Below are 14,665 nucleotides of genomic sequence, written 5' to 3'. Positions count from 1 at the left end.
CCTTGTTGTATTTTGTAATATGCAAATCTAAAGGTTTGAATAAGGTCAAACCATAGCCTGAAAGAGAAACAAGCCCCGCCCCCCACCAAAAGGTACTTACCGGGTGCAGCTCCCCAATGATAAATGTTTTGGACAATTCTCGAGCATCTGTAGAGTGTCCAACGTCCTCAAAGTTTTCAGTAGCATCACCTCCAGCTTGTTCCCTTAAGACTTCCTCCCCACCAGGATGCTGTTTGAAGAAGAGAGAGAAAAATGAATATTTTCCTCCAGGCAAATGAGTTAAAAGGAAGTGGCTGGTTTACTTAACCAAAAAGGCTATTCTGGCCACCATAGGTGACAGTGTGGGGGTGTAACTTGTTCCTAAATCAAACAATTCCTTTGCATTCAATTTCCTACTTGAAAGTACAGAAAAACTTTCTCCAACAGTAAGATGTTCATTTCGCAGTTATTCATATGGCAACCAAAGCATTATGTACACATTTGTATCCTTCGAGAATGTCCCCTTTGCTTTGCCATAAAACTCTTCTCAATCTTCAAAAGTGAACGTTTTAGTTGCTCAGTTGTGTCTGACTCTTTGTGACCCTGTGGACTGTAGCCCGCCAGGTTCTTCTGTCCACAGCTTTCTACAGGCAAGAATACTGGCGTGGGTAGCCATTTCCTACTTCTGGGTATCTTCCCAACCCAGGAATCGAACCCAGGTCTCCTGTATTGCAGGCAGACTCTCAATATTTAGCCAATCTGTTTTCAATTTATTCATATACCTTCAACTTTGACTTATTTCATCTAATCATGGACTTACTACATCCAAGACAATTCATCTCTGAAAAGTGCTCTGTATGCCTGGCAAGTACAGCAACGTCCAGTCAAGCAGATCCCCTGCCTCTGGACAAACTCATTTTCTAGAAGGAAGAAAAGGCAATGCAAACATGTGTAGGAGAGACCTACTCAAGGAGGTGCCATAGGGACATGTGACTGACAGGGAACAACAGAGGCAAAGAAGAGAGAGCCCAGTTCTATAGGGCACAGGGTGGAAAGAGCCTCCTGCGGAATCTCAGCAGCCTAGCTGCTTTAACTGGTGCAACCCAGGACAGCCGCCATGCAGGGACCCAGGACTGGCAGGGGCAGCTGGTCACGGACACAGCTGGAGACGTCCAGAGACTCTCGGGCTGGGGAAGAGGGCTCCCAGACAAAGAAAAGGAGGTGCTTGCTCACATCATCCTAAACACTTCTGCAGGGGGAAAAACTTAGATCAAATTCACCCTGCCCTGAGCCAATCACCCACAAGTGCCCAGTTACAGAACAAGAGGGTTCTCCCGTACCTGACTGACTACAGGCTGTTCATCTCTCCCACTAACGGAAGGCACAGAAGCACAAAGACTGCAGAAGGTGGACAATTACTGTGAAATCTATGTCTCCTACCATTTAGACGTATCTAGTGCTAAAGAAATTTACTTAATTTTTTCTCTACTACTCGTAAAACCTATCCATCTACAGTATAGAAATATTGGAAAGCACAAGAAAGAAAATAATAATCACCTAAATCACCCATACTCTCAGAATCTAGAGAAGACTGGATATACATATACACGTGCATGCACACAGGCTAAGCCGATTCAGTCGTGTCCAACTCTGTGCAATGCCATGGACTGTAGCCCGCCAGGTTCCTCTGTCCATGGGATTCTCCAGGCAAGATACTGGAGTGGGTGGCCATGCCCTCCTCCAGATATATACACATATGTATGAATAATTTTTAAAAGAAGGTCATGATCATACCTAAGGCATACAGTTTTGTTAGATTAAAAAAGGAGACTATAACATATACAGAGACAGTACTGCCTAGCGTTACTATGTGAACTTGGGAAAATAGTGTACTTATCTCATATAATTTTTGAAAAATAAGTGTTAATGTATGTGTTAATATAACCAATAAATATTATCCAGCGTTTTTGTTCAATACTTTGCAATGTCATTGACTATCTTTCCTTAATATGACTTTTTAAACGACAACATTACATCTTGTGTGCATTTCCACACTTATTTAAGTCTTCCACTGGGACACAGGAATCTATTCAGATGTGGGAAGCTGCCCTGGAGGTACAAGCTAGTTCAGTCTGAAAGCCAACCCGAAGCTTCCTCATGCAAATCCAAGGTTGTGACAGTAACAAACACTGTTTGTTCATCCGCAAACAGTCTTTTTAGTCTTGGGCACAGCAATTGCCCTCATCTCACATGCTAGTGAAGTAATGCTCAAAATTCTCCAAGCCAGGCTTCAAAATACGTGAACCGTGAACTCGTGAACCGTGAACTTCCAGATGTTCAAGCTGGTTTTAGAAAAGGCAGAGGAACCAGAGATCAAATTGCCAACATCCGCTGGATCATCGAAAAAGCAAGAAAGTTCCAGAAAAACATCTATTTCTGCTTTATTGACTATGCCAAAGCCTCTGACTGTGTGGATCACAATCAACTGTGGAAAATTCTGAAAGAGATGGGAATACCAGACCACCTGACCTGCCTCTTGAGAAATCTATATGCAGGTCAGGAAGCAACAGTTAGAACTGGACATGGAACAACAGACCGGTTCCAAATAGGAAAAGGCGTACATCAAGGGTGTATATTGTCACCCTGCTTATTTAATTTCTATGCAGAGTACATCATGAGAAACGCTGGACTGGAAGAAACACAGGCTGGAATCCAGATTGCCAGGAGAAATATCAATAACCTCAGATATGCAGATGACACCACCCTTATGGCAGAAAGTGAAGAGGAACTAAAAAGCCTCTTGATGAAAGTGAAAGTGGAGAGTGAAAAAGTTGGCCTAAAGCTCAACATTCAGAAAACTAAGATCATGGCATCTGGTCCCATCACTTCATGGGAAATAGATGGGGAAACAGTAGAACAGTGTCAGACTTTATTTTTTTGGGCTCCAAAATCACTGCAGATAGTGATTGCAGCCATGAAATTAAAAGACACTTACTCCTTGGAAGGAAAGTTATGACCAACCTAGATAGCATATTAAAAAGCAGAGACATTACTTTGCCAACAAAGGTCCATCTGCTATGGTTTTTCCAGTGGTCATGTATGGATATGAGAGTTGGACTGTGAAGAAAGCTGAGCACCGAAGAATGGATGGTTTTGAACTGTGGTGTTGAAGAAGACTCTTGAGAGTCCCTTTGGACTGCAAGGAGATCCAACCAGTCCATTCTGAAGGAGATCAGCCTTGGGATTTCTTTGGAGGGAATGATGCCAAAGCTGAAACTCCAGTACTTTGGCCACCTCATGCGAGTCAACACCTCATGAGAGTTGACTCATTGGAAAAGACTCTGATGCTGGGAGTGATTGGGGGCAGGAGGAGAAGGGGACAACAGAGGATGAGATGGCTGGATGGCATCACGGACTCGACGGACGTGAGTCTGAGTGAACTCCGGGAGTTAGTGATGGACAGGGAAGCCTGGCGTGCTGCCATTCATGGGGTCGCAAAAAGTCAGACACGACTGAGCGACTGAACTGAACTGGACTGAACAGCCTGAGAGGTATAGAAGCAACGATGTGGGAGACACAAAATGACTACACCCAGAAATTATGCAAATTCACAGACTGCTGTTTCTTCTGTGTGGCTGGCTTCACTCACGAGTTCCTTAACTTTTGGGTCCTATTAAGGATATGGGAAGAATCGATGCTTTCAAACTGTGGTGCTGGAGAAGACTCTTGAGAGTCCCTTGGACAGCAAGAAAATCAAACCAGTCTATCCTAAAGGAAATAAACCCTGAATATTCACTGGAAGGACTGATGTTGAAGCTGAAGCTCCAATCCTTTGTCCATATGATGCAAAGAGCTGACTCTTTGGGAAAGGCCCTGATGCTGGGAAAGATTGAGGGCAGGAGGACAAGGGGACGAGAGAGGATGAGATAGTTGGATGGCATCACCAACTTGATGGACATGAGTTTGAGCAAGTCCTGGGAGATAGTGAAGGACAGGGAAGCCTGGCATGCTGCAGTCCATGGGGCTGCAAAGAGCTGGACACAACTTAATGACTGAACAAACAAAAGTTCATTCAGGTGGTGCAGTGGTAAAGAATCTGTCTGCCAATGTAAGAGACATGGGTTTAATCCCTAGGTTGGGACGATCCCCTGGAGAAGGAAATGACAGCCCACTTCAGTTTTCTTGCCTTGGAAATCCCAAGAGGAGACTGACAGGCTATAGTCCGTGGGGTCACAAAGAGTTGGACATGACTGAGCACACGCAAGCAAGGTTAACTGACTCCACACACACATCCCGAGTGTCCCCATGTGCCAGACACCACGGTGTGCCAGACATCATGGTGAGTGAAGGAGACCAGGTTTAGGGGGTGGACTGTTTCCTGAAGCACCTCCCCCTGGCCCCGCACTCACTGTGTCCACACATCTGGGGAGCCAGTAACTCCATATCTCCTTCTATAAAATCACTACTTATTATCAGGTCACCAGGTACCACCATGCACCGATAACACAAGAGAATCTCCAGATACAAACCAGGGAATATCAATAAAGTAACCAGAACAGCCTTCGTTTTTTTTGCACCCTTTTTGTCTTTAAGAGTTATTTGCAGGGAAATAAATACAAAATAGCCTTTAAAAGATGAAAGACCGGCATAGTCCATAATTCAGAAGACATCAATTATCACAACCTTTACCCATTCCTAAGGACACTTTCACAAAAACGTGGTGAATTCTTGTGGGATAAACAGGATGGTGGCTACCGGAACTGAAATCACCATCGGCTTCCTATCACTCACAGCATCAGTACTTCTGGGGACGCCAACAGGGGATCTCTGCTCCTTGAAATGTTTTCTTAACGTGGCATCCAGTACAACAGGCTCTCCCAGTTCCCCTTGAACTCTGCTGGCCACTCCTGACCTTCTTGGAATCTCAGCCCCAGCACTCAGTCCTTGGCGCTTTCCCTTCGTATCTGGATGCGCTCCCCTGGTGATCATACCTGGTCTCCCAGCCAGAACATCACCTGTTCTCCAGTACATGCAGTTCATCAGGCTGCTCCTGATCCCAGACTCCTCCCACCTGCAACAGCCTACTTGCCCATGCACGCAACATCAGGGACCACCCTGAACATAACATAACCCAAGCTTAATGTTGTCCTTTGCCCCCAGACACACTCCTTCTCCGTCTTTATTCTCCGTGAACACTACCACCATGCATCCAGTTGTGTGTGTGAGCTCAGTTTCTCAGTCGTGTCTGACTCTTTGCGACCCCATGGATTGTAGCCCACCAGGCTCCTTTGTCCATGGGATTTCCCAGGCAAGAAGTGGCGTGGGTTGCCATTTCCTCCTCCAGGGGATCTTCCTGACTCAGGGATCAAACCCAGGTCTCTTGCATCGGCAGGCGGGTTCTTTATCTTTGAGCCACTTGGGAAGCCCTTGTATTTGATTGCTGCAGCCAAAAACTAGAAATCAAACTTCATTCCTCTTTCCTTCTCATTCCCGTTGTCAGCAAATTCGGTTGGCCACCTTCAAAGCATACTGAGAATCTAACCTCTGCTCCCTACTTCCACCGCTACCACTGCCGATCAAAGCACCAGCACCTCCTGCACAGACGACCACAACCGTCCCCTGCCTGCGCTGCTGCTGTGCCTCGATTCTTCCCACAGTCCACTCTCCTGACGCCCTCACGCCATGAGGATGCTCGGATGTTAGCCAAGTGCAGGGGAGCTGGTCAGAGTGGAAGCACAGGAGGTAACAGGGAAAGGAGAAAAGCCACACAGACACTGTAGTGACGGCCTGAGGGTGACACCCCCACCACTGCACAGAGCCACGTCTTCCCACACCCTCCAAGGGCCGTGCCTAAGTCCTAGCCGCACGGCCTGAGGACTGGCTCTCAGACTTGCTAAGACGGTTCCCCGTCTCAGAAACTCAAAGCCACCTCCTGTGGAATGCTCGTCTTCCAGACTTTGATGAGATTCCTTTATCTCTGCTCACGTCAGCCTTCCACAGACCTTCACCAAGCTGCCCGTCCAGAGAGTCTGCCCTATACCCCCCACACGTGGCCCCAGCCCCTCCCTGTCCCCCCACACGTGGCCCCAGCCTCTCCCTGTCCCCCCACACGTGGCCCCAGCCTCTCCCTGTCCCCCCACACGTGGCCCCAGCCTCTCCCTGTCCCCCCGACATCATGGCCCCAGCCTCTCCCTGTCCCCCCACACGTGGCCCCAGCCCCTCCCTGTCCCCCCGACACCATGGCCCCAGCCTCTCCCTGTCCCCCCGACATCATGGCCCCAGCCTCTCCCTGTCCCCCCACATCATGGCCCCAGCCTCTCCCTGTCCCCCCGACATCATGGCCCCAGCCTCTCCCTGTCCCCCCGACATCATGGCCCCAGCCTCTCCCTGTCCCCCCACACGTGGCCCCAGCCTCTCCCTGTCCCCCCACACGTGGCCCCAGCCCCTCCCTGTCCCCCCGACATCATGGCCCCAGCCTCTCCCTGTCCCCCCACACGTGGCCCCAGCCTCTCCCTGTCCCCCGACACCATGGCCCCAGCCTCTCCCTGTCCCCCCGACATCATGGCCCCAGCCCCTCCCTGTCCCCCCACATCATGGCCCCAGCCTCTCCCTGTCCCCCCACACGTGGCCCCAGCCTCTCCCTGTCCCCCCACACATGGCCCCAGCCCCTCCCTGTCCCCCCACACGTGGCCCCAGCCTCTCCCTGTCCCCCCGACACCATGGCCCCAGCCTCTCCCTGTCCCCCCGACATCATGGCCCCAGCCCCTCCCTGTCCCCCCACACGTGGCCCCAGCCTCTCCCTGTCCCCCCACACGTGGCCCCAGCCCCTCCCTGTCCCCCCGACATCATGGCCCCAGCCTCTCCCTGTCCCCCCACACGTGGCCCCAGCCCCTCCCTGTCCCCCCACATCATGGCCCCAGCCTCTCCCTGTCCCCCCACATCATGGCCCCAGCCTCTCCCTGTCCCCCCACATCATGGCCCCAGCCTCTCCCTGTCCCCCCACACGTGGCCCCAGCCTCTCCCTGTCCCCCCGACATCATGGCCCCAGCCCCTCCCTGTCCCCCCACACGTGGCCCCAGCCTCTCCCTGTCCCCCCGACACCATGGCCCCAGCCTCTCCCTGTCCCCCCGACATCATGGCCCCAGCCTCTCCCTGTCCCCCCACACGTGGCCCCAGCCTCTCCCTGTCCCCCGACATCATGGCCCCAGCCCCTCCCTGTCCCCCCACACGTGGCCCCAGCCTCTCCCGGTCCCCCCGACACCATGGCCCCAGCCTCTCCCTGTCCCCCCGACATCATGGCCCCAGCCGCTCCCTGTCCCCCCACACGTGGCCCCAGCCCCTCCCTGTCCCCCCACACCCTGGCCCCAGCCCCTCCCTGTCCCCCCCACACCGTGGTCCCGAGCCCCCGCCTGCACTTTTCTGCACAGCACTTCATAATCCTCATGTTCTATTTTATCAATCACTTGCAGGATCCAGGAGGATGGAGGCTTTTGTCTGCCTCACTCATCACTGTTGCCCGTACCTAGTTCAGTGCCTGACACCTGACAGATACACAGAAATGCCTGTAATTTTAAAGGAAGGCAATATGCACAGCTGAGTACACACTGGTCTTAGAACCAGTACATACAACTTGGTTAAGTGACAGCTTTCCCACTGCAGCTCTTCTCGTTCACACCCCTTTCCTTTTCCTGAACTATACAATAGTTCATACCACTCAGAAAACACGTAATTTCATATTCAGTTACTGTTTAATTCACTTTTAAAATGTTTATTTGGAGGATAATTGCTTTACAATGCTGTGCTGGTCTCTGCCATACAACAACATTGTCCCCTCCCTCTCGAACCTCCGCTCCAGGCCCCATCCCACCCCACCCTTGCCCCATCCCATCCCACCCCTCCAGATCACCCCAGGGCAGCAGGCTGAGCCCTGTGTTGCACAGCAACTTCACACCAGCTGTCTAGTTCACACACACCCAGGTGACCCTCTCAACGTGTCCACCCTCTCCTTCCCCCGCTGTGTCCACAGGTCTGCTCTCTTTATTTGTGTCTCTATTCTTGCCCTTCCAATAGGTTCATCCATTTAATCAAAATATTTATGACTACCATGTGCAAAGCATTGTGTGGGACACCCAAAAGTACACGAAAAATCGACATGATTGGATTCTGAAAAAGCATACAATGAATTTGAGGCTGAAGGAAAAAAAACAGGAAAGACCTTGGCCTTCACTGATAAAGCCTCAGAGTTTTGACTATTCCTGAGTGACCCGAGCGACCCGACAGGGCCTAAGCACGCAGCAGCAAGCATCACTGCTGAAGCAGGAGGTTAACCCCTTTCCCCGAGAGGTGGGAGTGAATGGGCACCTCGCTACCGCCAGCGCTCCCCCAGCTCCCTTCATTCACGTCACAGAGCAGCATGCTAATTCTCAACTGACTTCTGATGCCGCGTCTTTTGTTACAACTGTGGTAAAAGCTCCGTTTTCGTGTGAGTGACAGATGGCTTTTTAAAGTCACATTTGGGGAAGAAAAAATCAGGAAGTACAGTACAGCAGGGCTTCCCTGGTGGCTCAGTGGTAAAGAATCTGCCTGCAGTGCAGGGGACCCGGGTTCGACCCCTGGGCCGGGAAGATCCTCTGGAGAGGGGAACTGGTACCTACTCCAGTGTTCTTGCCTGGAGAATCCCATGGACAGAGGAGCCTGGCGGGCTATAGTCCATGGGGTCACAAGGATCAGATACGACTTAGCGACTAAACCAACCAGGGCTTCTCTGGTGGCTCAGACGGTAAACAATCTGCCTGCAATGTGGGAGACCAGGGTTTGATCCCTGGGTTAGGAAGAGCCCCTGGAGGGGGGGGGGGGCATGGCAACCCACTCCAGTCCTCTTGCCTGGAGAACCCCATGGACAGAGGTGCCTGGTGGGCTACAGTCCATGGGGTCACAAAGAGTCAGACATGACTGAGTGACTAAGCGCAAACTTAAGTAGACACTTTTTGTCTATTAGCTATCATACCAGAAAGTGTAGCTGCGGACAATGCAAATATTTTTCAAGAGACAGGGACAGCCTAGGTGGAAACTGAAAAGGATTTCATTTGCAGTAGGACATGAGCACTTACTCATCGTGTGTGTGTGTGGTGTGTGTGTGTGACAGAGAGTGAAGATGAGCTCCGTCTGTGAAGAAGGGTGCCTCTCTGCATGGTGATGATAAAAGAAGCAATGGCATAAGGGGCGCCCACAGCCATGGCAGTGCCTGGTTTCAAGGTGGGGAGGCCCATAGTTAAGGGTCGCTGGATAGAGGAGGAGCTCAACACAAACCAAACTGTCTTGGAAGAAAAAGCTTCTGCCAACGGACTCGTTCAAGGAGAGGCCACCGCAACAGCTGAAGACAACCACGGACCAAACCACTCTTGTTCTCTGTGGCAGGTTTCAGGATCAAGAATGACCTGTTTGACCATTGTACCAACCTTGGGCATTACAGGGTCAGAGTAGGAAGTTCTTATCTCTATGATGACAGTGTAATACAAACTGCCATCTCATACAGAACTTTGGTTTGCATTAATTTAACAAATGTTTTATGGCTTTAGCCTCCCATTTGTAATCACTAAAGGTCGGAAGTGGTCTCTTAGGCTTTTCAGTTACACTTTACCTAATAATATAGTTGTAACTGTACTTTTGAATTTGAGGATGTATCAAAGTCAAGGGTTTGCCAAATGTACAAAAATGAGAGGAATGCAAATAAGGCAGAAAACAAAGTGTTAAATGAATATCAAGGAACCGACAGTTCATTCCAGTTGGAGGACAGGTGACAAAGGAACCCTCAATATGTTAATATGACAGATGGCCAACGGAAAGGAGAGGTCACCCTTCCCCATGACCTGGTCACCCGAATTAATGACCCTGGCAGAGTCTGTATAGTACTCAATGATCTAAAAGGGGTATCCCTTGATTTCTAAAGAATGAACTCAAAAAGGAAGAAAATACTATAAACTTGGTAAACTTTTCTTCACTGGGCTCCAAATATCCATGATGAATTAAGCCTTATTTATAGTCCTTTGCACAATGCCAACAGAAACAAGCTCAGATTCTCACTTTTTAAAAAATTTAAATATAGTTGATTTACAATGTTGTGCTACTTTAGAGTCTCACTTCACCTTTAATTAACAGTGCCACACCAGTGTTTTCAGGTAAATAGCACTGAGTTACCCAAACACTTAAACCAGATGACCAGCATGTTACCCTTCACTTACAAAGCCAGGCTAGCCATGATCCCATGCACCCTACCTCTTTCCAAATACTTCCACTGGTAAGAATTTGTTTGATCTGAAAAAAGTACTCAGTGCAGGCGGAGCTGAAGTGTTCATGGGACTGCTTCTCTTAGGAGAGATAGCAAGGTTATCAGGGTTAACTCCACACTGACAGAAATTACACGACCAGCTTCATTCACAACCAAAGTTCCAAGAATCTCACCAAGAAGACACGTGGCCTGGTTTAGCTGCGGAACTCCATGCCTTATCCCGAGTATGTGATCAGTCGTGTGTGCTTTGCCCACAGGCAGTACAGCCCACTGTAGCCCATCAGGCTCCTCTCCCCATGGGATTTCCCAGGCAAGAATACTAGAGTGGGTAACTATTTTCTTTCTTCCTTACCCAGGCATCAAACCCACATCTCCTGTGTCTCCTGCATTGGCAGGTGGGTTCTTTACCCACTGAGCCATCAGGGAACCCACCATCCTCGGCCTCACCAACTAAGGAAGTCTACAAAGACAGACCTGCCTCTATCTCAGGGCTCCATCTGGCTGCGAGGTTTTCTCAGTAAAAAAAAAAAAAGCCCCACGGGGTATGTAGACTCACACTGCAATACCAGTTGGGTCAAAGTCTTTCCATTTCAGGACTTGCTTAACCGAGCACAAACACACACAACAGCAGCAAAACCCTTTCCATGTAAATGTTATGTGGATCCACCAGTTCTGGAGTTTAAACAGGACCTTTCAATCCAAACACTTAACACTGCCAGAAAAGGTGGCACAAACAGACCATCTATAAACAGTGACTAGGCAAAAAAAAAAAAAAATTATTTAAAGAGATTATCTTCAACAGTTAAGCCAAAAATGAAAACAATCATTTGGAGTGCAATCAATTTATATAAGATTTAGAAAATAAATAACAAGATAGCTGAATGTTCCCTATCAATTCTAGACGTTGTTTTTCTGAGAAGGTAGAGGGCGATGGCCTTCAAGCTGGTGGGACCCTCAGACCTCTGTGCGGCTCTGCTCCCTGGGGACTGGGGAGGGAGCCGGCCCTCAGGTTCGCACTGCCCCGGTCCTCTGTGCAGCTTCTCACTGCAAAGCCCCAGGCCAGAGGTTCACAGACATCATTTGAATTCAGTCAGTTCAGTTCAGTCGCTCAATCATGTCTGAGTCTCTGTGACCCCATGAATTGCAGCACGCCAGGCCTCTCTGTCCATCACCAACTCCCAGAGTTTACCCAAACCCATGTCCATCGAGTCGGTGATACCATTCAACCATGCCATCCTCTGTCGTCCCCTTCTCCTCCTGTCTTCAATCTTTCCCAGCATCAGGGGCTTTTCAAATGAGTCAGCTCTTCACATCAGGTGGCCAAAGTATTGGAGTTTCAACTTCAGCATCAGTCCTTCCAGTGAATATTCAGGACTGATCTCCTTTAGGATGGACTGGTTGGACCTCCTTGCAGTCCAAGGTACTCTCAAGAGTCTTCTCCAACACCACAGTTCAAAAGCTTCAATTCTTTGGCGCTCAGCTTTCGTTATGGTCCAACTCTCACATACATACATGACTACTGGAAAAACCATAGCCTTGACTAGACAGACCTTTGTTAGCAAAGTAATGTCTCTGCTTTTTAATACACTGTCTAGGTTGGTCATAGCTTTTCTTCCAAGGAGTAATTCTCCTCATTTCACTCTGAAGATGAGAGATGAAATGTAATACAAATCCATCTTTGCATTCACCCGGCTGGCTTATGAGACGTGCCTGCTCACTCAAATATCTGCCAAGCGCCATGCCAGGCTCTGTCGTTTCCAAGGTGGGTAAGTCACGGCCCCTGCCCTCAGGGAGTCACACTGCAGTGACCTGCAGACAAGCGAGAGCTAAACAGCATAAGCGCCAGGTGCCAAGCCAGGACACAAGGAGGGAGGGCTGAGCGCTCCTAGCCCTGAGGCGAGAAGCGGGCCCCCGGGGGCCGCCTGCACTCTGGAGTGGACGGTTCTCTGGTGGTTTTTTGCAAGGGGAAATGGGTGGGGGATGGTCCATGCAAAGAAAACGGAGAACACAAAGGCCCAGAGAGAGACACAGCGGCACTTGGAGGAACTGCAGGTACTGTAAGTAACTGGATTCTGAATAAAGACACCCTGCATGAGAACCTTCTCATTTGTTTTTGTTATTGGATGGGGGGGTGCAGGCAATTAGAAAGGAACTCAAGCACGTCACCTGCCAATCACTTTATAAGTAACACTTTCCCAAGTCCCTCGTCAAAACGTTAAGTCAGACCCTCCCGCGGTCCCGTTTGTCCACAAGCCCCGGCACTGTGGCTGTGGTTTGGTCTTTAGCTGTCTCAGCCCCTAAGCCCAGGCAGGCAGTACGTGCTACGGAAGGACGCCTGGGCTGGAAGCAGAGGAAGCCAGATTCAAGGTCCAGCCCCGCCACATCTCGGCAGAGCGACCCAGGAAAGTACCAGCTCTTCCTGAGCTGCCTTTTCTCCATTACGAAATGCCTCTCCCACTTAAACTTCAGAGATTAAACGACGTAACCAGCAGAACGCCTGGCGTCCCAGTAACATCAGCTTAGTTCCGTTTCCTCACCACGCCATTCAATGCTACCAGAAAGAGCCTTGCACAGACCTCACACAGCACCCAGACCCTGCAAACTCAAGTCCAGCAACAAACCCCAAACCCCAAGAGGCCCCTTCTTTCCATCCTGCCCTTCAAGAGATTTCCACAGAATAATTAACTGACTTAATCCAACTGAGCCACAGAACCAATGACAAGAGTTCACAGAAACTATGTATCTTAAGGACAAAGAACATTTTCTGCATGAAACAATTCTTAAAGGTCATCAGGATGAAGAGAGATAAGCAACCAGCTGTGAGCTGGGAATATAATGCTATTAGTTTCTCTCTTTGAAAAAATGAAAAGAAAGCAAAATCATTCATGGTTACTTTTAGCATTGAGACAGCAAATGTGTGGCCCCAGGTTTACCATGAATCAGAGGTGACTTGGCATATAGTCAGTGTGCCTGGACCGATATTTTTAACTCTACCATCACTAAACATGTCTCAGTCGGTAATTTAAGTGAGTTCACTGGAGACACAGCAACTCCTTTGGCCCCTGAAGGGAACGTAAAGTCCCTGATGGAGAGGTCATGATCTTGGAGTAGAGGATGGGGCAGGGACACGTCTGCCTCTGAGGGACAAGAGCAGGGGACACTGAGACCCGGAGAGGAACTGAAACACACACCACATGCTGGGTGAGCTGACTCAACCCAGCGTTCCTCGTAAGAACAAGCAAAGCCACTGAGGCTGAGAGCCCAGCGGCAGATGGGTCACGATCTAGAAGGGGCTGTTCCTCTGTCTCCTCTGGGATCCACCTGGAATCCACGGAATCCACGGAATCCATCCACGGCCAGAAGATGAGAGGACGGCACAGGCGACAGGTGAGACCCAAGGTGGACCGAGAGGGGGCCTGAGGGCGGAACCAGTCCTCCTCAACTCCAGACCCTCAGGCCGGACTTAGCTTTTACATCTAGCGTAAAAAAAATTTTTTTTTCATAAAAATTTTTTTTAAATGGCTACTGCAGGCAACTCGAGGTAAGAAAGAAATAAAACAAGCTGTCAGGCAATTATGCAAGCTAGAACAACAGCCATTCTGCACTGATTTTCTAATATTTTACACTTATAAACTTGTACTTATTCAGTCAATAAATATTTATTGTGCCAGCATTGTTCCAGTTGCTAGGATATAACCAGGGAATAAAGCAGAAAGAAACTCCCGCCCTCACGAGTATACATTCCAGTGGAGGGAGACAGATAAGCCACACACGATAGGTAAATTAGACATGTTAGAAGGTGATAGGGAAACAGAGAAACCAGAGCAGGGTGGTGGAGTCAGGAACGCAGGGGGCTGGGGAGATGGCTGGTGGGAAACGGGGATCAGGAGAGGCCTCGCGGAGTAGGTGAAGGAGGAAGCCTGCTGGGATCTGGGGGATAACCTTCCGTATGGGGGAGGGGTGCCGACAAGTTCACAGAAGAGCAAAGGCATCAGCATGTGTGATGCAGGATGGGCCGGCAGCCAGAGAAGGTGAGACGCCAGAGGCAGAACCAGGTGCAACTGGGAGCCAAGTGACGCAGGGCCTTGGAGACGCCTTGGTGGTGGTGGTTTATTCACTCAGTCGTGTCTGACTCGTCGTGACTCCGTGGACTGTACCCCACCAGGCTCCTCTGTGCATGGGATTTCCCAGGCAAGAATCCTGGAGTGCATTGCCATTTCCTTCTCCAGGGGACCCTCCCAACCCAGGGATCGAACCTGCATCTCTTGCGTCTCCTGCAGCAGCAGGTAGATTCTACAGCACTGAGCCACTGGGTGCTTTGTTCCCTTTTTATTGCTGAGTGGTATTCCCTCCACGTGTCAACCAGTCTAACCAGGAACCCACCGAGTAACGTGAGCT

General features: G+C 49.8%; 1 protein-coding gene across 1 annotated transcript in view; it reads right to left on the bottom strand.

Moving 5' to 3' along the window:
* CYB5A (cytochrome b5 type A) overlaps positions 1-14,665 on the bottom strand; it is a 37,440-nt gene that overhangs the window by 9,123 nt on the left and 13,652 nt on the right. Inside the window, exon 2 of the mRNA XM_069568820.1 lies at positions 101-229. Coding sequence (XP_069424921.1) covers positions 101-229 — 129 coding nt within the window. The remainder of the gene's footprint in view (positions 1-100; positions 230-14,665) is intronic.

The sequence above is a fragment of the Ovis canadensis genome, chromosome 23 (genome assembly GCF_042477335.2).
Source record: "Ovis canadensis isolate MfBH-ARS-UI-01 breed Bighorn chromosome 23, ARS-UI_OviCan_v2, whole genome shotgun sequence".
NCBI classification, from domain to species: Eukaryota; Metazoa; Chordata; class Mammalia; order Artiodactyla; family Bovidae; genus Ovis; species Ovis canadensis.
This window is presented reverse-complemented; position numbering and strand designations above follow the sequence as displayed.